Source organism: Neodiprion pinetum, chromosome 1 (genome assembly GCF_021155775.2).
Source record: "Neodiprion pinetum isolate iyNeoPine1 chromosome 1, iyNeoPine1.2, whole genome shotgun sequence".
NCBI classification, from domain to species: Eukaryota; Metazoa; Arthropoda; class Insecta; order Hymenoptera; family Diprionidae; genus Neodiprion; species Neodiprion pinetum.
Window position 1 is genome coordinate 22,614,613 of NC_060232.1, and position 20,483 is coordinate 22,635,095.

A 20,483-nucleotide genomic window follows, 5' to 3' on the forward strand; every position below is an offset into this window, starting at 1 on the left:
AAGAAACGCACAGAATCCGTGCGGTATACAAAACCCACGCATGTACGTTGTTTGGTAAACCATGGTTTTGCACTCTCTTCGTGCGTTCACTCTCCCCCTCTCACCTCACTCGCCATCGCTTTCTGTTTAACGCATCGAGCGTTACAAGCTCCGAGCTTGTAACCCAAATAAGGAGAGGCCACCTCTCCCTTTAATTACCTGATATCAAATCAGCTTTGTTTGCCAGCAGGTATTACGTTGCATGGATAAAAAGCATGGATCGGTTAAAAGAACGTTAATGCCGTGAAATTTTTTTTTTACTGCATTTAATCGATAATGTTACGCTTTAGCTTATTTTGCAAAACACCAATAATCGTTTTCAATCAGAACTACAATGCGATCCAGCATAATTATTCATTATACGGATATAAGAATATACCGAAGTGATCAGCTAGGTACTGGAAGCCACTATTTGTGACTGGTAAACGAATCTGGTTATTATGGGTGCAATGCAAGACCTCATTTTAAAACATGTGGCCATAATTGTTGTACGAAGTTGCAACGGACATGGAGTGGGCATATTTCAATACAAATATAATTACCTACAAACATTTGCCCGGTGTATTATCGATGTTAATTTGCACAACCGATCACAGAACATACTAAATATAGCAATGAAGTTTGCCTGTTCTATAAAAGCTGGGGTAAAGCACAGCGCAGTGCATTTCCGATCAGGGTGCAGGCGGTGTATTCGCGGATTGAATCCGGTTGATGTGCCGCCTCTCCGTTTCCGCGTTGGGGTCTCAGGATTCCTCTTAGTCAAGTGACGGAGCGATGCAGCGGCTTTGCCACTCCGCGGAAACCATCTCGTCAAGTCGATCTTGGATGGAAGTTGGAAGAGACAAATGGTGGGTGGGTGGTTGGTTGGATGGAATCGAAGGAGTGCCATGGGGTCGGAGCACGAGGGTGGGTAAGGGGCGCAGAGGGATTGTAAGCGAAGTAGGCAACAGCGGAGCCCGGGAGAGAGAACGTCGGTCGAATTTTATTGAACTAAACTCAAAGGCAAACTGAGCTAGCTGGCCATTCGTCAGTTCCACAACTGTCCGTGGGGAGCCATTACGGTAATCGGAGAGAGAAATGGCAGCCCAGGCGAAAAGTGGCGATAGGAGACGAGAGAGGTGAGGAGCGCCGCTGCGAGGGAAGAGAAAAGGTGAGGGCCGCCGGAGGATTACCATAAGGGTTTAAATCTATGTTGACGTTCAGACTCGCGCGAGCACCACGCTGCGTCTCTTGTGTTTAATGAATTCTCCTCAAAGCTGCGAGCTCGTCTACAGCCTCGCGAATTCCCCCGGAGCCGTCTGAGCCTATGCCACTCACAAATAGTTACGGTGATTTAGAGGAAGCCAGATTAACCGAAACGGAAGATTGAACGATACTCTTACTTCAAAATGCATGCGACGGACAGTGAAGCGGGTCTTTGGGAATGGTGGGTACATATCGCGTGCCATGTATCTCAATCCATCTATAAATTTGATGTTTCAAACAACGGTACGCACACTTTATCACCGGCAAGTATGGCATGATTGAAAGCTGTGAGAGAACATCGAGCCGCTCGAGGTATACATACATCATCCCGGTGGGTATAAGTTATACACCTCCCACTCGTTCTTGTTCAACGACCAATTCACGGTAATATCGTGAACGTAAACATGTCTTATCCACTCCTCGCTACAGGGAACAGCTGTGCCAACCTGCTTTCAAATGATTTCTTCTCGATTGCATGTACTGCGGCATTCGCGCGTGTCTATACACCTACGTCATTGACGTACGTAAGCTTTTTTTCATCGTATCATACGAGATTCGTTCGAACTGATGGAAATGCGCAGATTCAATGATACATTCGAGAAACGTGCGCGATATTTTACTCAGGGTATAAGTTTAAATTGAATAGGAAGGAACAACACGCGATCATTTAGCTGTTCAGAGTGCCCAGGTTGTACAGGGAAGCACGGTTGCTATTTCTGTTCAACGAGTTTCTATGTTTCATTCTTAAGTATAAGTTATTTCGATGACGGCTACCACAGTTCGCTGAAAAGTAAAACGAACCATTAAAACAATGTGAGCAATAAATCTGAAATTCTCTCGGCACTAATCGTTTAGCTGTGTGAAAAAAAGACAAATAATACGTGATCAGCTTGCATGAACACGTTGAATCTTAACGTGAACGCCACAAATTGGAAAGCAGAGTTTTTTACGAAATTTTACTCGGTTTCCAATTACACGTTATCCAATTACACGAAATCTGTAACGTCAAACATGCAAATACAAGGAAATGATGAAGTTTAAGAGGACCTCACTATATAGCTATAAATAATTCATTTATCCCCACACAAAGCTTGCACCAGGTACTTTAGGGTGGAATCTACCAGCAAAAATTCACTGCGTAGATTAGAAACCACCAAAATAACAATCCCGAAAAATTCGTTTTCCCAAATATGTAAATGAATACCAGCAAAATTACCTTTACGTGCAAAAAATATAAAAATCAATCCTTATTGCCAAGTACGTAACTTAGATATCCGTGAAATCAGATAATCAACAGGAACAATAAACAATTAGGGACGAAATGAAAAATTCAGAGCCAGTAGTATTTGACGGGTCTTTATAGTAAATGAAGAATGATCCTCGCAGTGCCCAAGATAAATGAACGCGTCCTTGGAGCGAGCAAATCTGACAGTACGCCACCCTCGGGGCCTCTCAGAAAGTTCACTTGATTTGCAATTTTTGCAAATTTTCTGCTCGCTGCCCCACGAATAATCTTAGGCTTCGGAACCATTAGCTATGCGTCTAGCCTTATCAAACCAAATTAGTGTAGTCTATAATGATAATGACTGATTTGTAAGGTTTTCCAGTATCCAAGAATTTTCCGTAGTGTTGTAACTAGACAGTAATAGTTCTTTTCTGGTAATTTTCCACTTGTTCAAAGCGTTATGGGAAAATCAATTATACTTAGTACGACGTACCTAGTGATTTCGTCATTTTCCTCGTCGCTATGTTCCATACATTGAGCACTCAGTGCTGCGTGTCTCGCCTCATGTACCTGAAGTTTTGTTCGATCGAGCTTAATTGCAAAGTTTCAAGCTAGCCATGTTCCAATAATTCTTCAAATATTTATCCGGGAATCTCAATATCTTGGTTAGAACTTCATGTACATCTTGCTTCTCGAGACGTTCACCTTTAACCATGCTTTTGATGTGAAAATAGAATAACATAAGACGCGGGATTATATATTTCACACATATTTTCACTCACGGTTACAGCTCGACGAATATATCCAGACCACGATTGTTGTTAAAATATTGATTCAAATAAAAATTTGTAACCCTCATGATAAACTAACGAACAGAAATTGGAGGAATAACTTTGCTGGACGTACAACTTTTTAGTTTTCAATCAGTTAGCACAGGTCTCAAGTTTGCAAATTGGCATATTTTTGTCAATTCAATATCAATAAAACTCCTAGACGTGTTTACTATTTATACACATAAATCATACATCTCAAAAATATTGAATTTCAAGGGAAAAATGCCGACACTCTAAAGCTTAACATAACTGTTTTTCTTAAGTTCTGTCATCGTCTCATCGCATAATATATAATTAGTGACAGAAAATAAAAATACATATCACGAAGCATGCTGTTCTTTAATACACACATTTTCTTATGCCAATCTAGAAGTATAGATTTATTTTATTAGACAAATAAATTTTTTCATGCCTGCCTGATGAGCAAGTCTTCTTTCATGTAAGAAGGAACTGATTAATTTTTCACATGCACGTTTCAGATCGCATTTTTTTATTGATTATTATGATTATTCCAAAAACTTAGCTTTAATACCTTAAGAGTGGAGGCTTCGTTGTTTGAGAAAACAAAGCGACTAGTTACGATTTGTGCATCACATTATTTTGTGCATTGTAGATACGAATCGGTTTAGATGCTACTTATTTGTTGATCATTATTTCTTACATTCACAAACTTTTCAAAATTATCTCTGACTTTTTTTCCTTCAATTCTGTTTTTTCTTCTTTTTTTTTTTCTTTCAATGTACTTGGCGCGAGACGCTACTGAGTATCTTGAACAAGTTATGAACATTAAATATAAGACTAAGTATTGTGATTTTTTTCACAACAACCTGGTTCTAGTAAATCGATTCGATGACTTCCGAATTTTTTTTATGCAACAACAGAATAATATTTCATTAAAATTACATTCGATCTACCTCAGGTGCAGTTTTTAAATACTGAAAGCGGGTTACATGCTTCATTTCAACTTGCGTGAAAGCAAAAAAAATTGTATAGACAATTTCAAACCGTCAATTGCTAAAAATTGAAAATGCTTCTAAGATAATGTTAAAAAATATTTAGATTCCAATCTTTGAAATTTTAGGATATAATGCATTTTTCCAAAATGAAACAAGTATCAAAAAGATTCCACTTTTCTTACACTTATTCATCTAATTATTTCTGAAGAAGCATGACCAGAAAAGCATTTCGTACGATGTCTTGATTGGGATTTTGAATACTTTTTTTTTAATTACAACCGAAAAAAATAGAATACGTTTCTTTTGATTTGCCGGCGTGGATCTTCCCCTTAACCGTTTGACTGGTAATGGAACGTATGTGTACAGAAAAAAATGCACAACTAGTAATTAATGCATCATATATGTACATTTTTAATAAGGCTGATATTCCTCAATAAATTTAGAAGAAAATTGGTACACTACCGTTCTGGGGGTCGCTAAATTCATATTTGAATGCAGAATTAAAAACTCAATATCAGGGATCAAAAATGGCGGCTTCAAATACCGGTAATTACGACTAGGCTTCAGCACCCTTATACCAAAAAGTCAAGAGTGGAATAAGTCTTTTGAAACTGGTTACTCGGGGGTTTTGGGATCGGTGATGATGAATCATCGGTTATGAAGATTGAAGAATTGCAAAATGGAGGACTCGAAATGCCGACGACGATACTTAAAACTTTTGGAAAATTAGGCGGCTAGTCTAAAAATCATCACTCGGATGTTTTTTGGGTCGCTGACTACGAATACAAAATTGAAATATAAAAGAACAAAATAATCATAAAGTAATGAAAACTCAGCTATAGTCTACATAAAACTGGATACCTAAATCTATAATTTAAGCTAAAACTAGCCAACTAACCAGTTTTCTCATTAATGCCGGCCTGATGCAAATATACGGTGAACTAAGGAGTAAAGTAAATCCATGACTAGTCTCTTGACATGTTGGGAATCATTTTTCACCCTCAGGGGGGCGGAGGTTCAAAAAAAATGACTTTTGCAATGGAATCGGCGACTCCGAAAACTCCAACAAGTATACCAAATTTCTAATTTGAATATAACAACAAATTTCATAATAAAACTGAAAATTGACCCCAACGCACCCCTATTTTCGTCTTGAGGGGGTGGCAAACTAAAAAAAAAAACTGTTCTGAAATGAAATTAGGGACCCAAGAAAACCCTGGGTACTAATTTTAGCGTAATTTGGTCGGTTGTGTGCGGCTATCAGTTTTGGCACGAAAACTGGAATAACTCGTACCTACCAGTCAGCCGGTTAATTGTCCAACTTTATTTCAGTACTTGCTCAATATCAATCAATAACCCTGAACAACCGCCCGGAGATAATACACTGACAACAGACAAAAAAGTGAGAAAAAAAAGTTTATTTACTGTCAACAAACGTATATTTGGATATTGCGAAATAAATGATTCGTTGTTATTGTCAAATTTGAGTTGAGCCAAATATGAAATATTAACAAATTTCTATCGATCGTTATTTGGTTTGACTTAAATTTGATAATAATAAAAAAAAAAAACATTTATTTCGCCATATCCAAATATCCTTTTGTCAACGGTAAATAAATTCTTAAGTTCCGTAAAACAAAATTACCGCTAAGACGACTCATGATTTACGAATGAATCAACCATCCGGAAATGTGTAAAATTTTGATGCTACCAAAACATTCATCATGACACGCCGTTTTTCATATAATTCCATTTATTTATCGCCGGAAGCCGAATTCTTTCTACGTCTGGGTTTCATAACGACGTCCGCTCCCAGGATGTCGTATTCGTCAGAAATGAAAAGACTGGAGTGGAAGCTCCAGAGTACGAAGGAAGAGGTCCTTCCGTTGATGCTTGGGAGATTCTTTGGATAGAGCATAATTGATCCCTTCTTAACCCAACCTGTCCGCGGCTGTCGGAACTGAGGACCGACTCAGCTCGGCTCCATAAGTTTCAACCTCGTCCTGGCGTCCCGACGTCGACCGTTCGTCCTCTCGCACTTCCCTCTTCCCTCTTCCCTCTTCCCGTCATCCCTTATACACCGCCACCAGTCGCCCGTCACACAGAAAACTTTCTGATTGCTTCTCAGTCGTCCTAATGGCTTACGCCTCGCCCCTCCGTCCTCTTTCAATCCCCAATTCCCTATCTAAAAGATATTATCGAAGAAAATTAATGAGATTCTTTCAAATTGAGGTAGAGCGCGGAAGAGTGGAAAAGCATACGAACATCGTCGTAATCACGCGACACGTGATTCGTCTCTGTGACATATCGTCAGGATTATGCCTCGCCACAGAGACAGCGAAGTCAACTGACCAGTTTTTTAGCAGAGATATTCACACGAGAAATCGGTTGAAAATTAATGGATTTCGGGCTTTCCTTTAACATCTGTAATCAAGTGCAGATCGCCGATAATTTCCAAGTGATTCCCAAGTAAACGCTCACTCGCCTGTTTTATTTTCGTTTCCAACGTCAAAACTGTGATTCTGTATCTAATGATTGGAATCATTTTTTGCATGAACATGCTGAGTTATTCAAAATTCATGATGATACCGCCATAGTCGACAATGATTATCGTCGGATAGAAAGTAGGTTTGAGTAAAATTATTGTTTCAAGTGGTAATGGACATTGATCATTAATGTCACCCTTGTTCTTCATGCTTTTAGCTTTTTTCCTGTTTCTAGTGACCGCCAAATATTCAGCAATCGGTATTGATATGGTCGGTTTGCGTGTCAGTCGATTTCACGATCAGTTTTCGAGGAAATCCTCCCATTGTCGTATTTTGAATGGTGATTTGTGTTGCTGAAAATTGATTGATAAAAAATTGCAGTCCCCTGTAGTTCTTCATCTATTAACAGCTGCTCAAAAATTTATACACATTTACGCAATGACATGATAGATCGCGTAAACTCCGTTTCAAATTATACGTTTCGACTGCGTAAACTGCATTTATGTTATGCTGAATAAAATTGATGGTTTTGACGTTTGAACCTTGAAAGATATTAAAAATGAAAACAGTTGACGAGCAACTGGTTCAATCAGGCAGTAATTGCGAGACAGCTTTCATCGTTTATTTTTTTCTCCTAACTTTAACTGATATTTGATGTTGGATGAAAGGCCACAAACAGTACGTGTCTGATACCCCTAAACTTTTCAACCTCTGTACCCAAGTCCAGGTCATTGTTACAGTGTAGATAATCGCAATCAGTTTGCCCGCCACTGGATACATCGATGAACAACATCGACGGTATATTCAGCCGTCTATTTGTGAGATTTGGTCTTGTGCAAGTTCAGAAGTCTGTGTCGAGTTATAGGGGGTTTCATATTTCCGTGGATGATTTCAGAATGGTTGGCAGAATGGATCACGCTTTCCATTCCCATGTTGACATCGTACCAAAAGACCCTTGTATCGATACTTGAGTGACAGATTCCTCGAATAACTAGATACTGAAACAAATGCTCCTGCGTATTCGGGATTTACCCGTAATCACCTCTAGGCTACATTTTGTCCACTATGCTACAGTGTCATTTATTCTATGAATGACAGTATGAAAAGAGTGCCATTTTCATTTTATTCGTTTCCATCATTCCCTTTCACTGTCAATCCCAAATAAATTTTATTGTCATGAAGCTGAGCTAGCGGCCAAAGTTAGCAGCCAAACTTTTTAAGCTTTTTGGAATTAGAAAGATGCAATTTAGTTTTATCCTCATAATTTTACAGAAGTATTGGAGATTGAAAGTGTTTCACAAAATTTTGATTCCCAACTTCACTACCTTATTCGAACGAAAATTAGAGACGTCTGGCTGGTAGCTTCGGACTCGTTTATTGTCAGTCAATTGTAAAAGGAGAACAATTGTGGAAAACGATGACGTATCTCTTCAGTTTCACGAAAGAAATTTCGTCCGTATCTGCGAAGCTCGTTGAAATGTGAATCATAACATTGAAAACTGAATTTTCGAAATTCTTATACGTTGGACGTCGTTGAAGTAGAACTTGTGTCCGAAGTGTCGAAAAAAAAAAGATTTTCCAACGTGGTTGCCAGAAGTAATGTTAACGAAATCTGCTGTCTCATCAAAATGATTGATAGTTGTGGCTCTCTAGTTCTACTCCTGCAGGTTGTCAGACTGGACAATGCTCAGAGAGAAAGAAAAATTGGTGAATTACGGGTGCATTATGGGTACGGATAATGTCCCGAGAGAAATACGGACGTTTGTAGCCAGCCAAACGTTGATGGGATGAAGGAAAAAGGGGTGCAGTGGGAGAGAGTGAGAGAGAGAGAGGGGGAGGGGGGTTAAATCCCGCAGTCTTTCCACTTCGCTCAGAATCGATCATAACTTACGCGAACCAACGCGTTGGAAACTCGAAAAAATATCCAAGTACCTATAGGTATAAAGAAACGAAGAAAAGCTAATGGCTTCTGTTTTAAAGGTGTTATAAAGTTTCGAGAACCTCATTTTCGATGGTAGGTTACTTTACGCTGTATGTATATACATACATATACAGTATAGTATATATATATATATATATATATATATATATATATATATATATATATATATATATATATATATAGACACACACGTATATACAAACTTCCAATTTTCGAGCCGGTTCAGCCTGGGCAAAGTTTCTTCTTAATTTAATATAAAATTAAACTTACGCCGTTTCCGTCGACTGTTTCAGATGGATGCCCTGTCAGCTAAAGATCGAGGTAAATCTCTGCAGCTGCGACTACGACGGCATCATCCTAGTCTCAGGAAGCGCCCCGGGCTTCGACGAGCCGGAGCCCTTCAAGACTGTTCTCTACTGTGCTGCCCAGATCGACTCAGCCCTGGGGATTATCGGTGCCGTACTGCCAATCAACCTTCCAGCGAAAAGGCTGATCTACAGTCCGACGGGTCCACTCAATATGGACTACCATGACGTACGAAGTTTCGCCGAGGCTGCTACCGAGGGGGTCAAAAGGTTTGTGAAAAGTCTGGAACTCTTAATCACGTCGCTCATATGTGAGACTGTCTTTGCCAACTCAGTCACTTTTTCGACTAACAACATCTTATGCAAACTGCAAAGTCGAGATAACCTTTCGTGATTTCTTCTGGACTTTTGAACTCAACCGTTTTGGTAAGAAAACCATTGAGAATAATGCACACAATACAATAGTACAGCTTTCTGTGAACTTATGAATCTAATTTCGGGTTTGTCTTATCTCTATAATCATGCTGTTTTCCAACGAAAATCGGCTAAAGATTTGTTTTTTCACAGAATACAATACCTTCAATTTTGATTTAAAAAAAACTGACCCTATATACGTTTGCGAAAAATTGTGCAGAAGTGATGAAAAGATTTTTAGGGCTTGGGCGGAAGAATTGACCTAGCTGACCATAAGATTACGATTTTAGCACCGGTAAATAATGAAAGCCGCTGTACAAGTAGTCAAACTATTGGCGCCACTTCACTTGGTACATTGTGAATATACGCAAACTGGGAAGGTGGATAGGTAGTTAGTTGTATAAATGTAGGCATGTTAACTCTCCTCAACTCTCAACATCCTTCACGAAGTTTCGCGAGAGGTGATTGATTACTGGCGAACTATGCTGACCACTTTAGACGCTCCATGCCCACCGTATCCACACAGCAAATATCCTCCCTTGTTCGTCTGTATTGTGTATATAAAGGAAGGTGCGGAGTGAACTGAAGGTATAAGCAATGTTTCATTTTATCTTCCGCAAGAATTGATGGATTCTCAAAGTTACGCAAAGAGTACGTCGTACTGTTACACAAATTACAGATGCATAGCACGATATTCTTGCTACAGCTACAACAATATGGATCAAAGATGTCAGAAGACAGGTACATCCAGTTTCGTGAAACCAGTGTCGAGTCGTATCACAAATCATTGCCAATGCAGTCATGCAGGAGTAGTTGGTCAAAATTATATGCGAGGTTGAAGTTATAATAAGACATTATTTAAATTACGGTTCACCGAATTTCAGATAGTCCTAATGTTGCAAATTCACGATCTGATAACTACCCATTATTATATTGACTTCACGAAGTTGAGCTCATGAATTGATTGATTATTTTGCGCTGAATATTATTTATCACCTTTGACAGTTGATTTTTGCCGGTACGTCATCTCTTTTTCAAATTTTTTCAAGGTTTGATTTATACTCATACTAAAGCTTCTCTCACTTCCTTTATATATTTTCAGCGTGAAAATACAATTGGGAGTTGTTGTCAATTTATCGCTTGACAAATTGACTAAGGGGTTAACTTCACTCTTTAGCTATTCACTCTTATACCAGTTGATAAACATCCCGCGAAACGATCAAGAATTCTGTTGGTTTGACTAATTTTAATTAAACTGAGCCACAACACTAAAACAGTCGGAAGACGAAACTTAGGATCAACATCAATCTCGAATCTCTTTCAACTACTTATTTGAAAATTGAGTACACAAATTTCCTTCATCCTACATTTTCTTTCTAATATAATGCACATTGATTTTTGTTGACACAAAACTATTTTCTCTGAAGTTTCATAAGCGTATTTTGGTTACGTGTTTCAAGTGGACGAGTATAGTTAGCTTCGGTGTGCGGGGTAAAAACAGATTCAGTCACGTCGTAATAATTGGCGACTGAATCAGTACGTCGGACTGATAACGAAAAATGAGTGACATGAATTCGAAAACGGTTAGAATTTCGAGCACAAATTTCAATTGATCGATGTAGTCATCGTGAAATTACAATTTTTCAGACAAACTACTCTGGCTTTCAAGTCAATTATGTTTTAATTGTCAAGGATCGTGCTTACTTTGAGTCTGGTCGAAAAATTTGAAAATATACTATCAAAAATCGCAGATTTCTGGAATTCCAAGATTAAACTCCAACTTGAACGCAATTTCTTCTTTTCGTTTAACATGAGGCAGCGCACCTCAAAAATGAAGGGTTGCGGCAACAGTTGGGATCGATTTAAAGTCTTCTCTCCACTCTGTTTGACTTCTATTTTTTCACGATATTAAACTTTTTGATAGTGAATAAATCGGAAATCTCGCATGTTGGTTCTCAGATGTATAACGATCATAATTGCAGATAAGATATGCGTCCTTATTGGTCAAACTTTTTTATTTCATGCTTCAAATATTAGGTACAGTTTTCAAAAAAAGTATAAGTATCGACGTATATAACAGATTTGAAGATTATTCAAATTGGATGTTTGTTCTACATTACAATTTTCCATCGCAAGTAATTCTATGTCACGGGTAAGCGTGTAAGACCATTAAAATTTCGCAAAACCAACAACTTAGCGTAAAGAACTCGGGACTTTAGGTATAATGTCCAGGATGGCCACCAATTTTTGGGAAAAAAATTACATGACATCTCTAAGTTTTCCAGGATCTAAAACCCAGTTTTTCCTGACATTTTCCCAGTTCTAGTAAGTTACTGAAATCTTAATCATTCAGCTTATTAGCTCTATATTCGGTTCAAATTCAATTCGAATCTAAGAAAAATATAATCTACAAAAGAGTTAGTTTAAGCCAATTCGTTTTCTCGACGAAAAAAAGTAAACTTGTTACCTCAAAAAATCGTTTCTAATTCCCATGATAAGAAACTGATATTTTCAGTTTTCCATGACCAAATTAGAAATCCCCTGACATTTCCAGGTTTTCCAGGTGTGTGGCCATTCCGAAAGTCATCAGACAAACAAAGTGGGGTAGATAATCTTGCTTCATACACCACCTTAGTCTGTCTCACCTAATAGCGGATATTTCTCAGGATAGGATCTAGTCGTATTTATATTTTAACGACGTTTCCCAGCTCGGACTGCAGCGGGCTAATAAATATGCCAGGAACGCTTCGCCGTTCAAGTCGACTCCCCCATATAGTTTCGTTCTAACTACCTCCTTATCATTCCCGGTATATAGGCATATATGTACATCTATATGTGTATGTACTTTCCATCCCCCGCGCTCCCTGGTCCATCTTCACGAGGAAGCCGAGCTGCAGGAAAGACGGAAAGCGGAAGACAAGAGATAGCGAGTGGAGTCGTATCTTCTTCGGCATGTGCATGTGCCAGCTCACCTGTATCTAGACGTGGAATCGTGTACCTACCTTGGTCGAGTGGGGGTGACTCGGAACGACACGAAGCTTAAACTTGAAGATCTTCTCCAGTTCCATAAATTATCAAACCTGAATCCTTGCGGGAGCCAAGCGCCCGACAGCCGCTGCTCCTGGCATGGCATATTATGTATTATACATATACAGTATATGTATACTTCATACCAACGAAGATATCGTCGTATTCTTTGGATTTTATTACACGGACTCCCGTCTCACTCCCCTGTAATCGTACGCCGGCTCTCGCAGTCCAGTCAAAATGGGTCTTAATTAAAAATATTCGCGAAGTGGCTGCATTTTTGCGTTTTTCTCAAGCCTCCAGTACTCAAATCTCAAGTCACTTTTTAACTGCACGGTCGGCGTTCCGAGAAAACCACAAAATTTCAAGTTCTTTGCGTTTTCCTCAAAAACTGCAATCTATAGATGAAAAATGACTTGACCATTGTATAGAGCTGACAATTTTGCATCGAATTATGTCCTTATATGTCAGAAGCGGAGTCGAATTGACAGATTAAAAAAAAAAAAGTTATTTCATAAAAATTCCCCAGATGCCGTCGATAAGTAGAATTTCTTTTTTCTTAATTTATTAATCCGACTCCATTTCCGACAATGTGAGGACATAATTTGACGTAAAATTTTCCGCTCTGCACGACAGTCAAGTCATTTTTCATTTACCGGTAACAATTTCTGAGGAAAATGCAAAAAACGTCAACTTTTACTGTATTCTCGCAAGGCCGTCTGTGCAGCTCAAAAATGACTTCAGGTTTGTGTTTCTGAGGGTCGAAAACCTTTATACACCAAAATGCAGCCATATTCCAATATTTTTAATTCAGACCTATTTTGACTGGACGAACAGCCTCAGCGGCGAATCCTTCCTCTTGATTCACTAATTACGAACGATTTTTATCGCGCAGCTTTTACCCATCGGCTGCAACACGCCAGTCCTTTTTTTAAATTTTTGGCGAGTATGGGGTCAAAAAGTAGAATGGCTGTGTAATAAAAGGGTCTGAATATATTGGAACATTCCAAGACGTGGAAATGATTTCATAGAATTTCTAAACATGTAAAGTCGAAGTATAGCAAAGTCAGAATATATAAAGTTATAGTACAGAAAATGAAAATTCTGATGACGCTATGTTTTGGGTCAATAAATTCTCATTCTTCGCTTTTTATACTTCGATCATTCTACGCATCGACATTCATACAATACGTTGCATTTCTCTATTTTGACATACTGTGATAGATTTTCGACTGTTTGAAGAATTTGAACCCTTTTGTTGTTTGGTGATTCTACTTTTTGACCACTACCCGATTTCCGCACTTCATAGATCTTTTTTTCTTTACTTTTTTCAACTGTATTCTTTCCACAGAGCGCTGAAAGCTGGCGTCCGATGTCCCCTTCTTGTATTGCTCCCGGATATCCGATTCGACAACGTGGAACTTGTCACACTTCTCGGAGCCTTGGAAGGCCTCTACGTGGTAAGCGATAAACTTTTTTATTTCCGATTCTCTTTGTATTTTGCGTGTATTTATCAAATTCTGAGAAAATATCTGCCAGATTGCCGTCAAGATTTCACATCTTCGATACTTAAATTCGGTCATCATGCCGGACTTTACCATTTCCGGATCGTGAAAATTCCCATTCTTCATTTCTTTACAACAACTATGTCAGCATCCACGTATTTTAAATTTGCAGAGAAATTTCAGGAAATCTTCACAAATCGAACATTATTAGGTATTTATGTATGGATACAAACGGGGACGCGGGTTATGAATAATTCACAGGTTCTTATTCCCTGTATACTAATAAAGACGCGATAATTTCGAATATATATTATGTATGATGTCTAATACAGTCAAATGCCCAAGATAACGTGATGGAAAAAAATGTCTCCGCAACAGGGTTTGGCACATTGTACGAAAATTGTTGAAGGGAAAGACAGCTTTTTTAACTCTACAATATTGCATTTTGTCATTCATGTCTCTGACAAGAAACATCAGTTTGGTGTCCTATTCCGCTTGCGTTGCAGCTCATTTATGTTGTAGAACATTGAAAATCAAATGACACACTTTTTATCTTCTTCATCGGCGGAAAAACGTTTTAAAGGGATGAAAATGGCTCTCAAAGATATGTATCCAATGCGGTGGTTTCTTACTTTTGGAAATGTTTCTATTGATTAATGAAACACTTCAGCATTGATTTTATTCAAATACATCAAACGTATCAAGAAAGCAACCCGTTGGACGCTCATTTTTGGAAGTCGTTTTTCCCCTTTGAACCATGTTTTCGCCGAAAAAAAAAATACGCGACTTCTAGTTTTCAATATTCTACAACTTACATGAGCTGCGACGAGTTCGAAGAGTTCCTCGTTAGTGTGCCACGAAAAAAAATTGGACGCATTTGTTGAGAAAACGAGAGACTTTTACCTGCTTAACACTACATGCAGGCCGATCGTTCTTTTCTTTACAAATGTGCGGTCATGTGATAGTTCCAACATATAGCTTTGCAATCTGCTAAAAAGGAGAACATCCATTGTAGCTTACGATTAGGCAAAGAATGGACTGTTCTAGTTATTTGAAACTTGGCAACCTGTCAGGTCTTAACAGCAAACACAGGTTACCAAAACTAAAAATCATTAAACGAGTCGGATTTAGGAAAGTGAAAAATCACGATTTATACACTGAGAGAAATTTTTAGTTCCAGTTACCGCTCCGTCCTTAACTATTTTCATTTTTTTACCACAATCGAAAAATATAGTTCTAGGTAGAAAATGAAAATTAGTTTTCTAGCTGTTACCGGAAAGTCTAGTATCCGTCACTATTCTTTCTCATTACGATCACTGTTTTAATACTTATACAGCAATCAATTGACGTTCAAGCCTTATGTTACTAAAAAAGTACAGTAAACCTAACAAACTGATTTTGCGTTGCAATTACGAAAAAAGGATCGACAATAGCGCAAAACGGTTACGTGTACTCGTTTTTCGTAATACCAACAATATTCAAACAGTTTTTTTAACGATACCTGTTTCACTGAATTTTATAAAAAATGAAATTTTTCTCAGCGTAGTATTATTGGAATCAAACACCACCTGTTTAGTCAGTCTATAAATTGTGAATCCGTTATTCCGTAGTAAAAATAACAATCGCGTTTGACTCGTATAACGAAAGCTGGAAACGTTTGTATAATATAATAGGTTCTACGTCAAAGGTTTGGCGTGCTATTGCCTTTTGCAGAAATGAAAATAAACTTCGCAATTTGTACCACCCGTGGCGGTGCTTGCTTCGCGAGTAAACCGTCAACGGTGTGCGGCGGCGATTTCTCCGGCTCGTATTTGCGCTATAAATCGTAATTATATATAGAACCGAGTTCGCGGGATTAGCTTAAGCTCGAACTTGAGCGGCAAACGCTTGCAAACCTTCGACATTAATAAGCTAGGGGATTTCCCGTGTACTTTGTATACGATATACATACCTATTGGGGCAGCTTTAGGCATTCGGGTCTATTTGGACGTACGTGACTTTAATTCGAGCTGATCTATTGAGGTTAAACAGCGAGACTGTTTATGATTTTGTATTTTACCAAGGTTAGCCGAAAAGCGATCGTTATTGTTCGTTTCACTTTCAGATTTTCGTACATCGAGTATTTTGTAGAATTATTCCAATCGTGAGCTTTAAAAAATGCAAACATTGGCAATACTGAAATTATACACAAAGACTTATCGTTAGATATCGTATATGCTTCATTTCAAATCGCTTCCAAATTGGTAAAAACCTATAGTCGGAGAGCTGATGACGAATTTGAGTGAGGTATTTTAGATACTTTAAAATTAAAAAAAAGGTACTATATCAATGTCAGTGAATCTGGAATTGAGGGTCGGGAAGGGCGTTTGCGGTTATGCGCAGCATATAACTTTTTTGTCACACTCATTTAAAATCTTTATATTAATAATATTATATTATTATTACACAATATTAATTAATAAATCTGCTGTAAGAATTTCAGAGTGCCTAAAGTACATTTTTTGGCTATATTAATAAAACATATTCGGGGCAGTTCGGTCATACTTGAAAACCGTCCAAATAGTCTGGGATTTTCGATTCTGGATTCCTTAAAGGCTAGATTATGAAATTAAAAAAATTCCAGAAAGCCTAAATCAGATTTTTTGTTATTCTTTTTTTCTAATGTCGTAAGATGCACAGTAGATAAGTAACCGCAAACACCTTTTCTTACTCTCGATTTCAGATTCAATAAGAATGATATGGTAATGTTTCGTATAATTTCAAATTGCCTGAAATACCTTCCCCAAATTCGTTATCAGCTCTTGGAATACTATTAAATTCATTCGAATTCACTCTACCAGGGGTCAAATTATTTTTTCAGATGATTTAAATACTTGAATTAGTAATGTATGCTGAGTGCACCATAATGCTATTTGCATCACGTTGAATAAAATTATACACCCCATTCGATATCTTCATGACTAAATTATGAATTGTTTGAAAATCAGTGAATCCCTCTAATTCGAAAAATGATAAAATTAGTCTCTCAGAACAGGGGTTAAATTTCATAAAAATTTGTTACTTACCATGTTTCCTCATATTATTATCGTATTCGGATGTTGTAAATAAGTCTATCTTATGTCAATAACTTCTATAACATTCGATTGTTGGAAAACAAAAGAAAAGTAACTACACGAACTTGACTATTGTTCTGCAATGATTGAATCGCAACAAATATTAAGATATGATAATCAAATTCAACGGCAAGATAAAAGTTGGTCATGATAGCACTACAAATCATCGAACAAAAAAGACACCGTTTTGTGAATAAAAAATGACTACAAATGATTTCATTTTACACGAAAATGATTTTTATTTCACAAAATGTTGTACATGTATTTGTTATATCAAAGTTACGAACTTCAACGTCGTTATTTTTTGTAATAAATTCGAAATACGGTTTATTTTATTTTTTTCTTTGAGATAATCGACCTATATCTTTAATCATTTCAGCGGTAGCTTACTTGATTTGTTCTATTTGATCACGTATTTTTCCCAAAACGTTGACATTTCTTCAAAATTATAACCTGTCACGATAAGTTGACAAGCATCAATCTTCTGAAATCCGCTCAACCTTGTATCGAACAAGAAATATAACGAGCGCGAGATTGGATTCCATGATACGAAATCAATTTATTCAATCCTAACTGTTTTGAATTAATTTAATAATAATCGCGTTGAGCGATCACTGCTACCGTATACCGTGAGCTTCTGATTCAATCAAATCATGTGATAATCCTTGTCACAATGTCTTAAAATTTTCTTAAACAATTTTCCGTCCCTTTTCGCGTCAAAGTTGAGTGAGATAAAATACCCTCCGAAGTGCATCGCGGTGAATGAGGGAAGGCGACGGTGGTTTGCGTCGACTATTGCGGTGGTCCACTTTGCGCCTGACGTGCAGATCCGACAGCGCGCGTTTTCGTATCGATTTTATATGATAATAGACGCGCTTCGACTTAAGTCCTGGATATTTGCTCGCGGGAAATGGGAAACGCCGAGCTTTGCGTCAAACGTATATGTACGTACATACGTACGTAAGAATACATACATATACCATATATATGTATATACGTATATAATACGGGATTCGCGATGTCTGTTGCACTGGTAATTTGATTTCGTCAACGATATAACTCACCCGTATATCTGACTGTACATCTCCTGGATGTACGGCGTAAAAAGTGGAGCAGATATAGATGGAAAAAAAAAAAAAAAATAGCACAAAAATTCATTCAATAGCAGCACTTTGACTTTACCATGGAGAAACCTGTGCTCTGACAGCTTAATAAGTCCTGGCAGCATTTTTGCAAACGTAACCGACGTCGCAGAAATCTGTACTATGCAGGTGCATACGATGTTGGTATCGCAATTTGAAATCTCGAATCATTATAAGCGTATTGAGCATAATTGAGAATTAGCCTTTTAATTGGAGAGCAGAAAATATAATACCCAATAATCATCTATTTTTACTCGCAAAATTCGTCATCGCCTTCAATTTAAGTTGATGGAACATAACTATATACCCCACGCATGAGCTGTTTTCCCATTTTAATGGATTGATCATTTTTCGAGACCTCCAAACTTTCTGAGAAATGACTTTGACTGAGGAATCTTTTTTTGGACGAGATGATAATATGTATACATTTTTGCTCACAGAACGTATTTTTGAGGGTAACGAACACATTTTTAATGTACCCGACGAAAGATTTTTGCACCGCAAGTGCTTTTTGGGGAGATATCAATCCTTTTTGTATAAATTTATTGGTCACTCGTTCTCATGTATAAAGTAATTTTGGTAGACATTAATAACTTCGAACTGTAGAGAATTGTTTTGGAACAAAATCATGGCTATTTTAAGACGGTTTCATAGCAGCATCTAATTGATTCGAAGGTACTATGAATTGTCAAACCGTAAACTTGAGCTTCGCAAGACTACTAGCTCTACGTCTAGTCTTATCGAAAGCTCCACTCTTCATTGAACCAATTTAAACCAGTCTCATAATCATCATACATAGTATTAAAGTTCGAAACCATATTTTGGATATTCAGATGTTCGGATGTTCAGAAAGTGACGTCACCCAAAATTTTTTCTCTCTTGACGTCATCGATCTATAGTAATTGTCGACGACGAAAATCAGATGGCCGAATTCCTCAGTCCGGAAACAACCGCGCAGTAGAGAGAACGTACGAGAATCGCGTTCCGCAGATTTCGAATACCAGGTTCTCTACCTCCTGGATCTTGCGCTCCAGGTCAGCTACCTGGTGAAACACGACTTCCGGGACGAGCGCACCGCAGTTTCCGCGCTCCAGGTCCGCATGAAGATGTTCGGCACGTTGCTGATTTCCAAGTCATTTTCAGTATCAAAGTACATCTCGATGTTCAGTTATTTTCAACTAATTCCTCGAGTCAATGGACCATCGATGCTGGTGTTTTGATCCTGCATTCGGTCGTTCAAGTTTGCTAAACTAGCTGTCCTTGCGCAACGCACGCCAATTCCGATTCAGTTGAAGCTTTTAGTGTTTTAACTTTAGAAAGAATGTTCTAATGTTCGAGATCAACAGAAAAATAGATTACGTATGTTACGGGGTAGATTGCGTAGGCTCCGATGAGCGGTAATCGGAGCTTACTCCACGCCCAGCCAAGGTGTTATTTGGCTATTGTAGGGTCCGTTCACGTCGACTATGCACTCGCGTGCTACTACTCCCAATGCAGGAAGTGAATGGAATAGAAAGAGATCGGTATTAAGGGAAGGTAAACGATTTAAAGTACATGATTGTTTATTAGTGGTCAATGCAACGGAGTCGGTCAAGGGAAAAAGGTATGGTCTTGGTTTAGAGGGGTAGGTGTCTTGCTTGAGCGCTAGGATGGATCTGCTGGGTTTTGCGGGATGTAGGAGGCAAGCTAGCCGCGAGTTACAGAAGAATCTGCTGACTCGCGAACGATAAGAGTAGACTACAGAGCGTAAGGTAACTGAGAGTGTGGGAAAGGAATATGAAGTCTGGAGGACGTAACACGTAAAACAGAGCACTATATAATTCATACATGTTTTCACTCTACGTTATGATCCGAAAAATACATCACACAGTGAATAGCGTTCAAGTAACCCTTATAGCTTGCATTGTGTAGCACGAAAATTTCCAACCCCTATGATGAAAAAGGAATGAACAGAAGCCGAACCGAACAGACTTAGGACCAGCTCGCACGGAATACAATACAATCAATTTTTCGGGGTAACAAGGCCGAAAAAGGAGACACCAAGAACAGCAAATACTTGTGCGGCAACTCATTTGTCATACAGAATGGCTAACATCGTTTGAATCATGTGTCATGCAGTTGACGGATTGTTTACAAAATGCGTTTTTCAATGAGAACCCAGTCTTCTGTATATTCCAACCCTTGTTCTTCGCTTTTTGCCAGTATCAGCTGACTTCTATAGGTGCCGTATCTACGCTTCTTTGGTGAACCC

The 20,483-nt window shown here is 38.2% G+C and overlaps 1 protein-coding gene across 3 annotated transcripts in view; it reads left to right on the top strand.

Annotated features, from left to right (window-relative positions):
- The window catches only part of Dip-B (Dipeptidase B), a 47,789-nt gene that overhangs the window by 11,646 nt on the left and 15,660 nt on the right, over positions 1–20,483 (top strand). For all 3 annotated transcript variants that reach the window (XM_046625303.2, XM_046625388.2, XM_069133277.1), the window contains 2 exons: positions 9,020–9,301; positions 13,824–13,932. In XM_046625303.2, coding sequence (XP_046481259.1) covers positions 9,020–9,301; positions 13,824–13,932 — 391 coding nt within the window. The remainder of the gene's footprint in view (positions 1–9,019; positions 9,302–13,823; positions 13,933–20,483) is intronic.